At 37.5% G+C, this 17,197-nt stretch overlaps 2 protein-coding genes across 2 annotated transcripts; both read right to left on the bottom strand.

The window, feature by feature from the left end:
* Positions 1-1,493: 1,493 nt before the first annotated feature.
* LOC120747317 (probable GPI-anchored adhesin-like protein PGA18) lies at positions 1,494-5,233 on the bottom strand. The gene is made up of 12 exons (XM_040053099.1): positions 4,932-5,233; positions 4,304-4,487; positions 4,001-4,143; positions 3,832-3,923; positions 3,411-3,693; positions 3,246-3,299; positions 3,076-3,138; positions 2,767-2,850; positions 2,578-2,669; positions 2,433-2,491; positions 2,151-2,294; positions 1,494-2,055 (listed from the first exon to the last, which is right to left on the bottom strand). The coding sequence occupies exons 1-12, from the start codon at positions 4,956-4,958 to the stop codon at positions 1,883-1,885; spliced, it is 1,398 nt and encodes a 465-aa protein (XP_039909033.1). The 5' UTR covers positions 4,959-5,233; the 3' UTR covers positions 1,494-1,882.
* Positions 5,234-12,833: 7,600 nt separating this feature from the next.
* LOC120747350 (chemokine XC receptor 1-like) lies at positions 12,834-15,489 on the bottom strand. The gene is made up of 2 exons (XM_040053151.1): positions 14,566-15,489; positions 12,834-14,469 (listed from the first exon to the last, which is right to left on the bottom strand). Exon 2 carries the CDS (start codon positions 14,450-14,452, stop codon positions 13,478-13,480), a length of 975 nt encoding a protein of 324 aa, XP_039909085.1. The 5' UTR covers positions 14,453-14,469; positions 14,566-15,489; the 3' UTR covers positions 12,834-13,477.
* Between the last annotated feature and the right edge of the window lie 1,708 nt (positions 15,490-17,197).

Below are 17,197 nucleotides of genomic sequence, written 5' to 3'. Positions count from 1 at the left end.
TAAACAAAGGCTACCTTTTACACAGCAGTGGGTTTATTGTTTTGAACTCAAAGTGAAATACCACAAAATAAAAGCCATTTTACTGCTGAATCATGAGACATCAGTTTGCAGCTCATGCTGTAGTTTCATGGGGACGAAACTTGTGAGTGAGTGCTCCACTTCCACTTCCTCAAGTGGTCTTGATGAAAAGAGCATTTATTTGAAGTTTACACAGCTACATTCTGGCCTGAAAATATCGTAAGAGGTTTTTTTTGTGATCCAGACAGAGTAATATTAAAACTAAGTAGCTGCCGCCATTGTTGGAAACTGGAATTGGCTGAGCTGCGCTATGAATTCTGGGATATGGTGGACCACGAAGGATACACCCGACCCCTCCTTGAAATCTGTCAATCATACACAGTAAAACATGCAGTGAAACGCTTACTGCTGTGCAATTCTCGACCATTAAAAATACAAGAATGACCTCAAATTAAATATGGAAATTAAAAAGGTTTGCAAATCAGCAGTGTGCAGATTTACAGTGAACAGTAAAAAAAATTATTGAAATACATTATTTTGTTATTGAGTGCATGTACAGTGATGTGATATGCAGTGTTGGGAAGGTCACTTTGGCTCTGGATGGTGAGTAGAAGTTCTTGAGCATCTTCAGAGTGTTTGTGTGACAGGTCCTGTGTGATGTCAAGCCCCGGGTATGTGAAATTGTCTTCTCTCTCCACTGTTAAATATATACTGCCGAATAATGTCTGTTCTGTGTGGCTTTTCATTAGGCTTTTTTTTCTTATTCTGACTGCAAGAAAATGCCTCCAAGACACGGCAAGGCTTTGAAATGGCAATACACAGGTGGTCTAACTTCATCCTCGAAGTAGTGCTCAACTTTGATGAGAATTAATTTAACCTACGTTAGGAAAACTTCTCTTGAAAATGAAAAACAAGCTATATAGTGTGCCAGGGCCGTTTTTAGCCCAAAGATTTACTTTTTTTTTCTTTTTTTTTGCTGTTTGTCTGACACACTACTAAAAATATAAAAATATTTTAAGGACTCGTCTATTTTTGGAATGTATTTTTTTTATGTATCTGTATTATATGATACACACACATTAAAAGTGAATCTCTGTCCAGAAAATACACTCAGTTTACCTTTTGCTCACTGTGAGCATCATTCATTATTCTCCCCAGTAATTAAGGTTAGGATATATATATTTTTTTATTCCAATCCATTCTTCTTTTGCAGCATTTAAATAACCGTTATCAGACTTGTTACAGACATTTCAAAAAAGTGTTTTGCTTTTCTTTTACAAATGTGGGATTAAATTGAGTTAAAATGTACAAAACAGTGATGTCATGTTTTGTGACGAGGACCCAGGCACAGAGAGACTTGATGAATTTAAGAATTTCATGATTTTATAAAGAAATTTGCAGACTTGCACAGAGATGGTAAAATTATGATGACTGATAACAGAGACGAAGACAACAGTCGACGAGGACAGGGAGGAACAGGGGTTTAAATGCACCAAGGAGACAGTCAGAGAGAACTCGGGACAACTGGAGACATTTGGGGATGCAGGGACTGACAGAGACGGGGAAGAAGTCTCACTGTGATGAGTAAAGTTTATCTTGCCTGGCTGAGCAGCTCTCTGGGTGCTCAGCACCCCCAAAGCTCTGATCCTAGAATCGCCCCTGTAGTGTGCTAAAGCAATATGCAGTCAGTGTAGTCTGCCTGGTGTATTGAAAAATTACGAGATACAATAAATAAGACCCTCAAGCATTACTTGCATTAAATGAGGAAGCAGCAGGTAAACAGTGTGATATGATCAGTGTGATGTAACCATACTATATATAAACTATAAGAGAAATCTGATTGTGATTCAAACAAACCACAAAACTATTGTTTCTGACAAGTAAATATACCAACAATGATGGCTATAGAAAAAGAAATGGCTCCAGTGAAGAGGATTACTGACACAATATTAACAACAACATCTCTGAGTCTCCTCTGGAAATGAGAAAAACAGACATGAACTTGCTGCTTGTTTCTCTCGCTCATTCCTAAATGGCCTGTAACAGAAAAATACGAATATTATTATTCCTCATTAGATTTGATGCTGTATCTGATGCAGATTCTTATATTCAGACAGGCACAAGGCATTCACCTCGTTTTTCACTGCTCAAAATGACAATCCAGATTACATTCAGGAAATCCCATACTGTGAAAGCAATCATCACTTTCAGAAGCCAAGAGTCCCTCACGTTATTTCCGTACTCATTCTCCATAACACCAAGAAATATGACAGCAACTGGCCCAAAACAAACATGGAAATAATATCAGAGCAATGTAAAGGCAGTGGCAACTACTTCCACAAAAAAGTCCAAACTCTTTTTTTGAAGGTGTAAAGTTAATACTCTTAAATTTACAAGTATAAGAATTTTCTTACTTGTAAATATATTATGGATAACAAAACAAACATTGGCAGCGTATTCACAAATCTTCCTTCTTGAAGAGAACGTGAAAAATGAAATAAACATTTTGCACAAATGTCAGTTGATATGCTTGCACATGCAAAGTGAAGTTAAACGTACCTTTCAGGACCACTTCTAATCCCCAGAGACAAAATTACTATTCCAGTGAAATTAATCACTATCATCACACACACAAGAGCAAAGAAGATGACCTAAAAATACATAAACACACACATTAAAAATACATGTGGGAAAAATGAAACAGATGTTGTTATTGAGACGTGTTTTACACCACCAGTTGTTGCTCACCGTGAAGGAATCACCGATACTAAACAAGATCAGGGATGAGATTTCAACAGCCACACAGAGGACGTTGCCTGCTACCTTACACACCTACAAAATTTAAATAAAAACAACAGTGCATATAATAAGTTAGACAGCCTTGAAAGCCCTGAAAATCCATATTTTACCCTATGAAAGCAGGGGTAAGTTCCAGCACCCCGTGAACCCCCGGCTTTCAAACTAACTACATACTCAAAGAATTCTTGGAAGCAATACAAAGATGCAGGACAAGAAGAAAATAAAACACTGTGAGCACCAAAGGCCCCCAGCTCTTACCTTATTTATATGATGAAAAACAGCCTCACTGGCCAGTAAGACTTTGCCTATATTGGATATTACCTAACAAGACATGAAGTAGAACACAATTACATTTCTTTTTGTTCTTTTAAGGTGGGGCTGAATAGCATTTAGTGCGTGTCTTGAGTATCGTTAAATATGCTACTTACTTTCAACTCTGCCACCAAAACACAATCAAAACACATCAGTGCAATACCTGCTCGCTGAAAGTAAATCAGAAACAGGGAGCAGCGTTGTCAAAAAAAGCTCTTGCAAGGTTAATGAGTCACTTTGTGTACAGTGTCACAAAATCAAATCCACCTGTGGGTTCTTACTTCTTCTATGTTGGTGTTGCCCTTTGTGGTGCTTGGTGTAGTAGTTGTTTCCGGTGTAGTAGCTGTTTCTGGTGTAGTAGTTGTTTCCGGTGTAGTAGCTGTTCCCGGTGTAGTAGTTGTTCCCGGTGTAGTAGCTGTTTCCGGTGTAGTAGCTGTTTCCGGTGTAGTAGTTGTTTCCGGTGTAGTAGCTGTTTCCGGTGTAGTAGTTGTAGTAGTAGTGCGCTGAGGTAAGATGATATTCACATTTTCCCAGAATTTTACATTTTGCTGAAGAAATGTTGCTCTGAAATATGTTAGAAGGGAATGAATGCTGATATAATTCATTTTCTGTTGCATTGTAATATTACAGAAATCTGAAGCAGGTCAGGTTCGATTTTCACCGTGGACGTCAGCCATAGAATATCAGAAATTTTAAAGTCACCTGAACATGATGTCCTGCTCTGCTTCTGTCGCAGTCCAGTTAACTCGGATCAAAGTTTTTTTGAGATTAAGTGTGTGACTAACAGCTGAATCCTGAGAAGAGTGGCAAAACATAAGAGAGCTTCAGATTTACAAAAATGAAAACAATAAATCAAATTCCAACTACTTACTTCCAAAACACCGCATGTCAGGAGTTGAGTCTTTCCAGGCTCAAGTAGAACAAATCTTCCAGTAAGATGTGTTTCATCTGCAACCTCTCGAGCCTCTAACATAAACCCTCTAAAATATGTGGATTCCTCGCTCTTGAGCAAAACTTGAAAATTGTTTCAAAAATTCATCCGAGCAAAGATTTGGGAAAAAGAGAATGAAGAGAGATTGTAATAACTTGTTAAAAAAAATGTAAATTATAATTACACCAGACATTGCTGTGATAAACAAATTTAACAAAATAAAAACTACAGCGTTCCCTGTACCTGTAACAGGCTCTCCAGGATAGCTGCCGGGCACATATTCAACCATGAAGGGGGGTTTTGTGGTTTGAGGAGCTGCACCATTATGATCGGGTAACATTGAGTCACATGCTTCTGGGAAGTAACCCCCTGAATACCCATGCAGCTTTGAGATGATGTTAAGACTAATCAGAATCCACATCCACATCTGTCAAATAAATATCACAGTGATACCCAGATCATCCATTGGCACTCTAAATATTTATTTACTTCTGCAAGTATTCATATACTTCCAGCATGTAGACTTCTAGTGGCAGATTACACTGAAAATGTTTGCTTTAAAGATGCTTGAGAGTATAATTTCATTGTCATTCATAGATTTGCGAGTATTGAGCAGCCGACACATTGCTGGACATAAATGTTAGGTTAAAACTTTTTCGCCTTTTTACTACTGTTTGATTACAAATGCAGTTTTGGTGGACAGAGCCAGCATGAGGTGTATGTGGATTTCTCTAGGAAAACTATTAGGGGGGGAAAGCCGTTTTAGAGAGCTCTAAGTTTTATCCATTAAACTTGAAAAGGATTTCAACATTTCTCTGGCAAATATTAAACACAGACTGCCAAAAACAACTGAATAAGAACAGTTTCTTACCTTAAAGTAAATGTTTGTACACCACATCTAATAATGTGAATCAGAAAGCTAAGAGAATCAAAATAAACCTGAACATCTGAGTTGACAAAGAAAAATATCTCCTCTTTGAAAGTCCCTCTAAGAGAAATAGAAGAAACCCTGCAAATGTCTCAGAAGAAATGAGTCCACCCTCCAGGACAGTTACAGTTGTTGCAATGTGTGTTAGTGGGCGGTGCTACAGCTGTAATTGAGGAAGCTGGAACATTGTGATAACCAAAACACATTTCCCTTCACTTGTGAAATGAAAGACATATCCTGGATTATTTTCCTAGTCTCTTACTTCCTCTGTGTGTGTCAACATCCATATCACTAGTTCAATTAATCTGGCTCAGTGAGCAGATATGCTGTTATGTGTAAGGCTTTGGATTGACGTTATTCAGTGCCATTGTCTTTAGTGGACCCTACTGGTCTAGAGTCCATATATATTGTGCTATTGTACTACAACCAATCAGAAAATTATGAAGGATCTGATCTATGTAAATATTGTCATTGTAGATGTGAGTCAGCCAGATTATGATTATCAGTGTGACTCATAGTTAATCATGAACAAAGACAGGACCATATAGGTTTCAATCTGAGGTACATGAAGCTTCTCGATCCACACCTCAGATCAAGCAGCCGTCCAGTTTAAAGTTAATCCACAAGAAGAAAGAACAAACAAAAAGAAACATCAAAAAATGTTTGGCATGAAATTTCCTTTATAACGACCCAAACATACACCGAAGCATTTTCAGGAATACAGCAGTGCTTTAAATCATAACCCATCTAAAGCAGCGGTCTCCAACCTTTTTTGCGCCACGGACCAGTTTATCCCCGACAATATTTTCACGGACCGGCCTTTAAGGTGTCGTGGATTAATACAACAAAATAAAACTAGTACCGGTACCGAAAAAAAGAAAATTTATTCATAACACACGTGAAAAGACCCAGGAAAACCGAGTAAACGATAAAAACGATAACAAAATAACGCTGAAAACCGATAAAAACCCTGAAAACCAGACATTTCACACCTGAGCCTCAACTCTCGCGGCCCGGTACCAAACGACTCACGGACCGGTACCGGTCCGAGGCCCGGGGGTTGGGGACCGCTGGTCTAAAGGTATTTTTCATGATGTGGTAAAACATGAACAAAGGGCAGAAAAACACACAGATTGCATTTTGTTTGTGATGTGGAAGCATAATAGTGGTCAATAAAAAGTGATTATTGTGCAGTCGAATTTCTTTGGAAAGGGTGTGTCGAGATCATAATGAACACTGAGCTGTGACTTGAGATGGTGCCTTCAAATGCTACAACATGCCTCGGTGTTCGCCTCGGTGTTTGGGGGTGACATCCCTTGGCATTGCTGACTTTGGATATGACATCCTCGATATTTTGTGGGTGATGCATGTGGAGGTCATGCCGCTGCATTTGTAGATGATACCACGGGTGTTTAAATTGGTGCCATTATGTTTGGGGATGATCCCATTGCTCTTTAGGGTGATGCCACAACCTGCTGCAGTGTTTCGAGGTGAAGCTATGAGCTGCGATGACACAACATACCATTGTTGTTGATGCTGCGACTTTCCATGTCTGTTTGAGTTGATGTCACAACCTGCAGTTCTCTTACAAACAGAAGTGACCTCGTTTTCTCATATATGCTACAAATACAGAGCTAAATACTGTCACAGAGTGTCACAATCAAACCTCTGCCTGAAAAAGCCATTAATATTTTTTCTCTAAATAATTTAGTTGCGATTAATATTTAATTTTCAAGATAGCCAGATGCAGTGCCATGATTTGTGTTATTCCTGGCAATACTTTTATGCAGTTATAGTGTCTTTTAAACAGAAATCTAGATCCACTAGAGAACCTTTGTGAAGGTAAAAATGTTGTAAATGTGAGAATGTGTGGAAAAAGTGAACTTTATTTTTAAAATTTCACTTTCAGTTCACACACTTGTGTTTTAAATTTACAGTTACAGAAAAAACATTCACAAATGTTTAGATTGATATCTAAATATACTGAGAGCTGCAAACTTGTAATTCAAATTTTACTCATTTATTTTTTGGGGGATGTGATGAAATGGGAGATTTAGATCACGACAAATGTGTAGCAACTGTGTGAGGCTATGATGTTAATATGAACCAAAGTCTCTGTTACACGCACCTTGTTCAGTATGTTTCACAAAGAATTAAGACAGCAAGGAGTCTAATAAAGCATCCACTGGGTGTAACTTATCTTTACTAAAAATTAAAGTCTCCAGCTGTGAAACGAGGACTTGACATCTATTCAGCACATAAGAAGTCAAACATTTACTAAGCAGGAGTTACGACTCACTTCTTAAGAAACCTGACAGTTCAAAAGTCCATTTCAAGATTATGTTTACAGACACTGTTTTGTATCGATAACATTAAAATTAGGTTTGACACAAAGTATGAATATGTTTTTACATTTATTTAAATGTGTCCAGATGAAGATATACATTGTAGCTGCTAGAAGAGCATTAGTACGGCTCTAAGAACAGGAAGTTACAGCAAGTTTAATCATTTTCTAAGCAGTTGATAAATGCATCTCTGTATCTTGGCAGAGTTTAACTGAGTGAGTCATCAAATAGACCATAGACATAAACAAAGGTTTCAGTTTGCAGCACATGCTGTAGTTTCATGTGGATGAAACTTGTGAGTGAGTGCTCCACTTCCTCTTTACACCATTTATTAATACTTGAGTTATAAGTGTTTGTCTAACCACACCGTGACTTTCAGGACATAGAGGTGGGCTGGCTGTTATAGCTAGAAACTCCTTAAACATGTCATCTAGTGAAGACCCCTTCTTTTAACTAATTTGATATTCAGATGAAGAAGACAAATAGCACTAACCTTTTCTATCTGATATTAATCTATAGACCACTTGGATTAGCTGGGATTTTCTTTGTGGAGTTTGGGGACTTTTTATTGTCCACCATCAAGCTGGAAAGAATCCTGCTGCTAGGAGATTTTAATTTCCACGTCAATGACAGTTTATGATAGAATAAATATTATTAAATTTAATTTAGTGACAGAATCAGATTCACAGAATCATCTGATTCTGTCACCGGCTCTGGATATCAGACCAGTCTGTCGTGAGGACATTTTTATAAGCGATCATAAACGTCTTTTATTTGATCTCTACTTTATCTGTGATCTGAAGAAAAAGAAGGAAAATAAAAATATATTTCTATTTCCTGTGTGCCCTTTGTTCATGTGAAGCATTTACGACTAATTACTGACTCTGTGGTGGAAGAATTTGGAATTATTTGATAATAATCTACCTGAAACTGATGATATGGAACAGCATGTGGCCTCCTTCAATTCACAATGTCTAAAAAGTTTTGAAATCAGGAAAGGTGGCACTGTTAAATCCCTACCTCGTTCACAGAAGCTATCCGCAGCTTTAGGTTAATTTGCTGTAAAACTGAGCACCAGTGGAAAGCCACAAAACTTGATAAGCTTGATAAGTTTATAAGCTCCACTTGAAAGAACTATTATCTACCTTTAACGACATAGTGAAAGATGCAAGAGCCACTTATTTCTCTAAACAACCTGCAGTAGGAAAAAGAAACCCTAAGGTTCTCTTCGATACAGTGAAAAACAGCCCCTTCAACTGTGATCTCCCAAACCCCATAATTATGGAATCTTTTCACCCAGTTTCTTTAAAGCATCTATCGGAAATACTTACTCAAATGAAACTTTCAACGAGTCTGAAGAAGATGCTCAAACATTTTTCTAATTTTTAACCTTAGAGAGCTTTGTATCACATCTTGTGAGCATCTTAACAACGGAAAATGATGAAAACCAAAAATCCCACTGTTGACATTTAATCCTGATATTATATACTTTTCTTTTTCATTTTAGTTGTTAAGGGTTCTTGTTTTCCTTATAATCACTCCCAAGTAGTTCATCAGTCTGTGGTTGTGGTTTCCACATCAATGGAAAATTGTCTTCTGTTCACCAAGCCATACACAAATCAGTCAAATCATATCAACCCGGATTCATACATATACACATTCAAAACAACAACAATAAAACCCGTCACAGCATCTCATTATTCAGTATGTGGGGAGATGAAAGCTAAGTTAGGACTAAATAAACATGAAACCGATACTGATCTGCTGTTCATATTTTTAAAACTATATTAAAGCATTCCAGGGTCTCGACTATAACCTTTAAGGCTACTGTGAATATTTGAAATGGACTTTGACTGTACTGTTAGACTTTAGTGCAACCACTGCTTGAATTGTAAATGATGAGTCAGTCTTCCTCGAATCAGGCAAAAGTTCCTTTTAGACCAAAGTTCTGTGAGAAGGTTCTCATTGTCCTTCATGATCACCATCCCAGTTCTGTAGGCCCTTCAGAGTTTGTCCCTCTTTGTGATAGCATAACAAGATGTTGGTAATTTTCCCATTAAAACAGTTATTTTAGCGACAGCCACGCACACAAAATTTCCTATTATTTTGACTTACTATCTAATATTTAATCTATAACAAGTTGCAACAAATCTCCTGTCAGAGCTCCAACAGTATATTCAAACTTCACGTGTCCCTTGAGTGCAACAAAGCTTTCCTGTTTTCTATATTATCCTTTTTTACATTTCTGTATGTTTATCATGTTCTTTCACTTTGGCATTATTGATAATTAATTATACTTTACATGCAAGACATGCTTCTTGCAAAATAATCACTTAAAAAAAAATCATGTAAGCTAGCCTCAAGGGTTACCATTTGATTTTAAAATGTCTTGTTTCTGCTCAACTTCCACCAGGTGTCACCTTTGAGCACGACAAATGAGCTCTGCAGCAACAACAACATTGCAGGTGGTGTGCGTGTCATTTTAACAATAAAAGTGAATATTTTTTTCAGCAAAATAGGTTATTTTATTGTGTTGCAGAGAAAACATTAGTGTTTTTAGTGGGAGAAATGTTTTGTTACTCATTCAAGAGACTTATTCAGTCTCAGCAGACTGCAGGTTTCCCCAACTTTATAAGCTTCAACTGTGGCTTCTTCCCAGAGTCTGAGACATGCGTGGGATTAGGTTAATTGATGATACTAATTTAAGGATGAATAGTTATCTGTTTCTATATTTTTATCTATTTTTTTTTTAATCTTTGATGCTTATATATCTCATTATTTTATATTCCATAATTGACACATCTTTTTTAATCACACATTAATATTCTATCTTTTATTACACAAATATGTATTATAGAATAGAGTCTTGAAACAAAATGCCACACCCATACAACACAAGCCCCCGCCTTAGGAATGTTTGGGGGATGCTTCCTGCGCTGCGCTGTAGATGGCACAGCAAGGTACAGGATATTTAAGGTGTTTGGTAAAGGCCAGCCAAGAGGAAAACATCTCCATAGAAACTGCAAAAGTAGGGAGGAGTCGTTTTTGTTCTGATTACAGGGAGATGTCCGCTCCAGGAGATTTAAGATGACCCAAGGGCCGGACGCAGCTCCAAATAAGGGGAGAAGCCAAGTCTGAACCGTGACTTTTAACCATTCATATTACTATTCTGTTTCTGTGTCTCATAATAAAAGTGTTTACTGCTTGGGTACGGTGCTCTTTTTCCTTTTGGCATGCTGAACAAAGGAGGAGCACGGTGCTGTTATTAGCTTGAACCTTTATATTAATACATTTTGAAAATGTATACTTTGGGTTTACTCATTTTCTCTCATAAGAAAAATGAACCCAATTCAGGGCTCCAGGATGGATGGATGGAATCTTGATATTTGTTTAATTATATTATTTGCTTTATTATTAGGTTATAGCATCACCACAAAACTACAACAGCTGCACCTTCCATTCTCAAACCGTGGATCGTTCACTTGTTAGTTAAGTGAGCTAAACATTACACTATGGACCCACTCACCAGATGTCTTGAGGTGATGATTATATCTGCCCCTTTGTATTTCTTCATATTCATTTTCAAATTAAAAGTCCTTTACTGTTTTAGTGAACAAAAGCTCTCAGTTTTGTAACAGTAGATCTGTTTTGTGTATTTGTCAAATCCTTTTTACTGATAAAACGAAACAGTACATATAAATATCTAACTACTTGCTAGTCGCCATGTTATGCCATGTATGTATGTGGGTGTGTGTGTGGCGGGGGAAACCAACAAGCTCCAACTTCATCAAGTGAGTGGATATAGTCATATACATGTGCTTCAGAGACATACCTAATCATTCTTCGCATTACACCTCAGCTCACCAGGTTATGGCCTTACCTTAAATTGGTGTCTAAGTCTAAACAGGAAAAGAAATAGTTTTTGAATCGTTTCTGATTTCTAAGAGAAGTCCAATGATCAGGCTCAGATTTGGGTTTAAAAAGTTTGTTATTTACAGTTTTCAGTTTTAAACAAGTTTTTTTGCTACAGATTTCTAAAATATTTGTGTTTTCTTGTTTTTATGACTGGTAGTCTAATGCATTAGTTAAACACGCTACTAAACTCTGTGTTTTTTGTGTGTATCAATGAATATTTCTGGAAAGTTAGATATCATTTGAGGGAAATCTGTGTAATTTTATTTATTATTCTAAAGTCATAGATATAATTGACTGACCTACACAGGATTTCAGGACTAACTCTAACCCTCGGCTTCATCACACTCATTTTAATTTACCTTTTGACGTTTTGATGAGCTGCCTCAGCGATGTACACTTGTAATAAAATTATGTCTGTAAAAGCAAACAAAAGAACAAACTAAGGTATATGTAAACATTTGATGGTTACATTCACGTGTTCCTACATTTCTAGAGTCTGAACCGACACACGTATTGTCTGTCTCACACAAAAATATGTAGAATCACTTTATTTCTTCCATGTGTCACCAATAGGTTGGATGCCAGTTTATTTTCAGGGACAAGAAGTAAATGTGCTGAATGCTTTACCTCTCTATGGTGAAAATGAAAAGTATTTTTCGGATATCAAAAAATGTTCTGTGTGATGATGTGGCAAATGTATTTATTTTTTCTGTGGATGAAAATACAGTAAAATAACTGCAGTGCTACAACAACAACAGTCTTTTTAAGGCTCTTTTTTTTTTTTTCCCACACTCTTTCGAACAGGAAGTCTGCAAATCTTGAGATGCATCACCTTTCAAAGGTTAACTGTATACCACAGACTTCCTGGACCTGAGAAAGGGATGCATACTTGACTCCACAAAGTGCTGAGATCACTTCCACTTCAGTGCTAGTATATTGACTTTTTCTAGACTCTGAGATTCAGCTCATCAAGCTAAAGGATATTTTGGCCATGGTCTTACAATTTTGTAATACTGAGAAAATACAGATATTTGTGGATAGTGGTTTAGCAGATATAATAACAGAATATATTATGTATATATATATATGATAAAAAAAAATATGATTAAAATAAAGAATTATATTGGTTAAACATGAAATAACGTAAACTGTTTCATGGTAAATTAGTATGAGATCACAAATTATAACAATACCAAATGAAAAGCTAATGTTGACTCAACCTAACTTTGTGTCATGGTCCTGAGTCTGTTGAGTCAGTGTTTTTGTTTGGATTAAGAGTCTCTTATGTTATGGATAAATTCTTATTCGGAATTGCTATTACTTCTCTTCTGGTTTCTGTGCTCCCTCTGTTTAGTGTCTGTGTCTCTGTGCCTGCACTGAAGTTATCCCTGTCCTTGTGTTCCCTGTGTACTGTGTCAGTATCGGGTCTCTGAGTCTGTAAGTTCTGTTGGTGTGCTTCCTGTTTTACTTTGAAGGTACGTGTCTGTATTCTGTGTTGCTTCCCTTGTCTCATCCTGTGCAATTAATCCCAGCTGTGTTTCCTTTCTGTGTCCTGTTTGATCACCCCACTGTGTATTTTAGTCCCGTCATGGCCTGAGATTCAGTTTCAAAGCTGCTACTACATCCCCTGAGTTTTTGCAGCCTCAATAAAGCTGCCTTCTTTAGTTCACTCCTTCATTGTCCATGAGTCCAGCATTTGGGTCCAATCTCCTGCCTGTCACACAGCGATTCATGTCCCTTTCTGTCCAATTGTTGTGTGCTTTTCATGGTATGCCAGCAGATTATTGTTTTTCACTTTATATAATGTCTATTCAAAAGGTTTTTGTTTTTTGTTTTTTACAGAAAAGATGTTTCTACATGACCGTCAGTCATATAAAAAGTTTCTGGGCAACTGCACCTCATTGTCTTAACTGGGGAGATATGAGTTGGAAATTTCACTAAGAAACAAAACACAAGGATACAAAATGCAATAACTAAGTTTACTAATAAACCCCACATCATAAAAACAACACAGGGTCAAATAATTACTTCACACTGTGTGACACACACACACACGATAAAAGCCTTGAAATTGATTGCCGGGTGCAACATATGACACATGGAGCAGTTCCTATTTTTTTTTTTTATTAGATAAATTTGATATGAGATATGAAATTTTACTAAAGGCACACTGGGAGAGAAAAACAATTAACAGGGCAATTAACGTATGCAAGAAAATGAACTGAGTAGCTAGTACATTGTTCTACGTGATATGAGGTTTTCCATTCTAACCTGCAATAACTTTAAATGACTCCTAAACTTCACATCAACAAATGCATAACAGATGGGGTTCAGGCAACAGTGGGAGAAAGCAATCAGCCTGCAAGCGTAGAATGCATAGTCAAGCTGGGTGCTTGCTTCACATTCAACTAATGACGGGACCACATGAGCAGGCAAGGCCCTCAAAAAGATTACAACATTGTACGGCACCCAGGCACTGAAGAATAGAGCAACTCTGCAGAAGACTAATTTGACTGCTTTGTTGCTCGTGAGAGATCTTGTTCTTGTGATTCTCACAATTATTATGAAGCAAAAAGTCATGACTGCAAAAGCAACTAGGAAGAAACCATTCTGTTGGATGACACCAACAGTTTCCCACAGTGGATCAATATATTCACAGCCCTGTGAGTAATTATTTTTGTGGTAAACCTTGGTGATTGAGCTGAAGAGGAGGGAGGGCATGGCTGCTCCAGTGCTGATTATCCAAATCAGAACAGACAGAAACACCCTGATGGAGTGTTTCGGTGTGCTGAGGTCAGACTCAGGATGGACCACAGCCAGGTATCTGTAGATGGTCATGATGGTCAGGAAGAGAATGCTGCTGTAAAACCCAGTGAAGAAGATAAAAGTCACAACTTTGCAGAGAATTTCAGAAAACACCCATCCCTGGACGTGGTAAATGGCCCAGAAGGGAAGACCGACGGTGAAGACGAGGTCAGAGATGGCCAAGTTGAGGATGAAAATGTTGGTCAGAGATTTAAGATTTTCATACAAAGCCAGGATTATGAGGACAAGAATGTTTCCGACCAGGCTCAGTATGATCACAACAGAGAAAATCGGAATGGCAAAGGATCCAAATATCACCACTCCACTCTTATCACAGATTTCATCCTCGTAGTAATCGTCATAGCTGAAGTTATAGGTTAAATTGGCTGGATTTGCCATTTCTGTCACACAGGAATCTAGAAGACAAGGGTATGACTTTAATGACACGTTGCAATGGATTTCTCTTTATAAATACAAAAGAGTATTGTAAAGACAATAAATCAATAACGTACCTCTTGCTTGATGAAATGCCAAACGTCTGTTGGTTGAAACGACTTCTGCGGTTATTTTATTATGTATTTATTTATTTTTTGCAATAGTACGTTGGGATGAGACACTCGATGCTGACGTTTCTGCAGTGTGTCGAGCTACTTAAGCGCCGATGTTTCTAAACACTACTTCCAAGTGTGAGTCAAACACCCGCATCACGTGACCGTGTGGCGACGTGGTGCTAAACGCAGATTTTGGTGCGTTTAGCCACGCTTTCAGCAGATGACTTACCTTGACATGAATGACTGAATTCACGTTTTAATACCATCTCAACTGTTTGCACACGCGCATGCATAAGGGTAAATAACTGTGTCGTTATCATTTTTGCCGTGTTGTGAAAACTAGTGTGGACTTTCCGCCCACTTAATTACACAAATTAGTACAAATGAGAAAAAGAAGCGAACTGCTGGGTGAGCGGAACGAACTCAGATCAGCGGAGAGAGCGATTCATTCATTCATTCATTAAGTTACTGTAATAGAAACCTGCTGTGCTTTCAAAGAGCAAAATAAAGCAGGAAATCATTTTCAGCTCTTTATCCTATCTATTCTCTTTTTCTCGACTTTCAACAGAAAATATAAAATATTTTCATCTTGAGCCAGAAACTGTTGGAAAAAAGTGTGAAAGCCTAAAGACAATACAAGAAAAGACACATTAACCTTCACATACACCTCCTTTTTTAATTCTCACTGACACATGTGTTGTAAACATCTCACAAACAAAGGTAGGTGAAATCAAAACCTGAAACTCAGACTGAGTCAGACGTCATCCCGTCACAAGTTACAGCATCCGCGGCACCAGAAATGACAAATAAAGTGAGGGGAGGCTTCTTTATCCTCCGATGAGCCACTTCTGCACCATGACGTGTTCAGATTTAAAAAGGAATTGACCAGTGTGAAATGGACTGTTGTAATTGGTCAGAATATGCAATATGCAACGCTTAAAAACCACACCTGTGTAAACTGAAAATTCTAATTGTAACTCTTAAGCGTATATTTATTATTTTCTTCTCTTTTTTATATCTAGCTTGTTTTGCACTGATGTAACCGGAGGCTCGTCATCTCGTCTCTCTGTATGCTGCACTGGATACAGCAGAGATGACAATAAAGTTTACTTTGACTTTGACTTAACTTGTGTGTGTCATTGTTTCACACAGCAAAACTGGCCAGTAGGTGTCACTGTGGAAATTGATTTCAGATATTTGGGAAACCTGGATACAACTTCAGCTTTAAATGTTTCGTTGTTTCACAAAGTCTCTCTTTGCCCATCACTGCTAGTTTGATTCTCATGGCCACACCAGCTTTGCCTCCAATCCAAAACGACGATAAAATCCAATTTTCTGGTCTGAAAAATTAGGCATATATGGTGGTGCTGCTTTGTCTTCCCATATGGAGTTTTTGGTAGTTTTTCGATTTATGAAATTAATCATCCTCAATTTGCAAACACTGAACACATTTTAATGACCACCAAATGATTTTTGTTTTTAGCAATGATTAGTTAATACAACTAGTTTTTGTGTATTTTGAAACTGTTTTGTTATATTGTAAATAAGCCTGTTTCTAATGCAGTTTGGATCAACATTTGCCATTAAATGTGGTACAGGCTATAAATAAAAACAACAAAAAGGTTTTGACATTTTTCACAATGCATGTTTGAGGTATGCTTTATTATTTTCAAATAAATTATTTTACTTCACACATACTTCAAATGCAAGTTGCTATGTACAATGAGATGAGGCCATTTCCATCTTCTTTTAATATAAGAAATTTTTACTAAAGGCACTTGTTGGGAAAAAACAAAAAACCAATACATGCAAGAAAACAAATGAGCAGGCAACACCCTGCTCATTTGTTCATTAAAATGTGTTCAATGCAGAGAGAACTATTAACTCATAGTGAGTGAGAAAGGTGACTGGAAAGGAAAAACTCAATGCATCATGGGAATCCCCCAGCAGCCTATGTCTATTGCAGCATAACTAAGGGAGGATTCAGGGTCACCTGGTCCAGCCCTAACTATATGCTTTAGCAAAAAGGAAAGTTTGAAGCCTAATCTTAAAAGTAGAGATAGTGTCTGTCTCCTGAATCCAAACTGGAAGCTGGTTCCACAGAAGAGGGGCCTGAAAACTGAAGGCTCTGCCTCCCATTCTACTTTTAAATACTCTAGGAACAACAAGTAGGCCTGCAGAGCGAGAGCGAAGTGCTCTAATAGGGTGATATGGTACTACAAGGTCATTAAGATAAGATGGGGCCTGATTATTTAAGACCTTGTATGTGAGGAGCAGGATTTTGAATTCTGGATTTAACAGGAAGCCAATGAAGGGAAGTCAAAACAGGAGAAATCTGCTCTCTCTTTCTAGTCCCTGTCAGGACTCTTGCTGCAGCATTTTGGATTAGCTGAAGGCTTTTCAGTGAGTTTTTAGGACATCCTGATAATAATGAATTACAGTCGTCCAGCCTGGAAGTAATAAATGCATGAACTAGTTTTTCAGCATCACTCTGAGACAGGATATTTCTAACTTTAGAGATGTTGTGCAAATGGAAGAAAGCAGTCTTACATATTTGTTTAATATGTGCATTGAAGGACATGTCCTGGTCAAA

The sequence above is a fragment of the Simochromis diagramma genome, unplaced genomic scaffold (assembly GCF_900408965.1).
Source record: "Simochromis diagramma unplaced genomic scaffold, fSimDia1.1 OVJJ01000419.1, whole genome shotgun sequence".
NCBI classification, from domain to species: domain Eukaryota; kingdom Metazoa; phylum Chordata; class Actinopteri; order Cichliformes; family Cichlidae; genus Simochromis; species Simochromis diagramma.
Note: the sequence above shows the minus strand (reverse complement) of the source record. Positions and strands in the feature narration are given on the sequence as shown.

Coding starts and splice junctions, on each gene's coding strand:
- LOC120747350 (XM_040053151.1), bottom strand. CDS start 14,452: ATGGCAAATCCAGCCAATTTAACCTATAACTTCAGCTATGACGATTAC.
- LOC120747317 (XM_040053099.1), bottom strand. CDS start 4,958: ATGTGGTGTACAAACATTTACTTTAAG. Junction 3,139..3,245: donor TTTTGGTGGCAGAGTTGAAA/GTAAGTAGCATA, acceptor ATGTCTTGTTAG/GTAATATCCAATATAGGCAA. Junction 2,851..3,075: donor TTTTTCATCATATAAATAAG/GTAAGAGCTGGG, acceptor TAAATTTTGTAG/GTGTGTAAGGTAGCAGGCAA.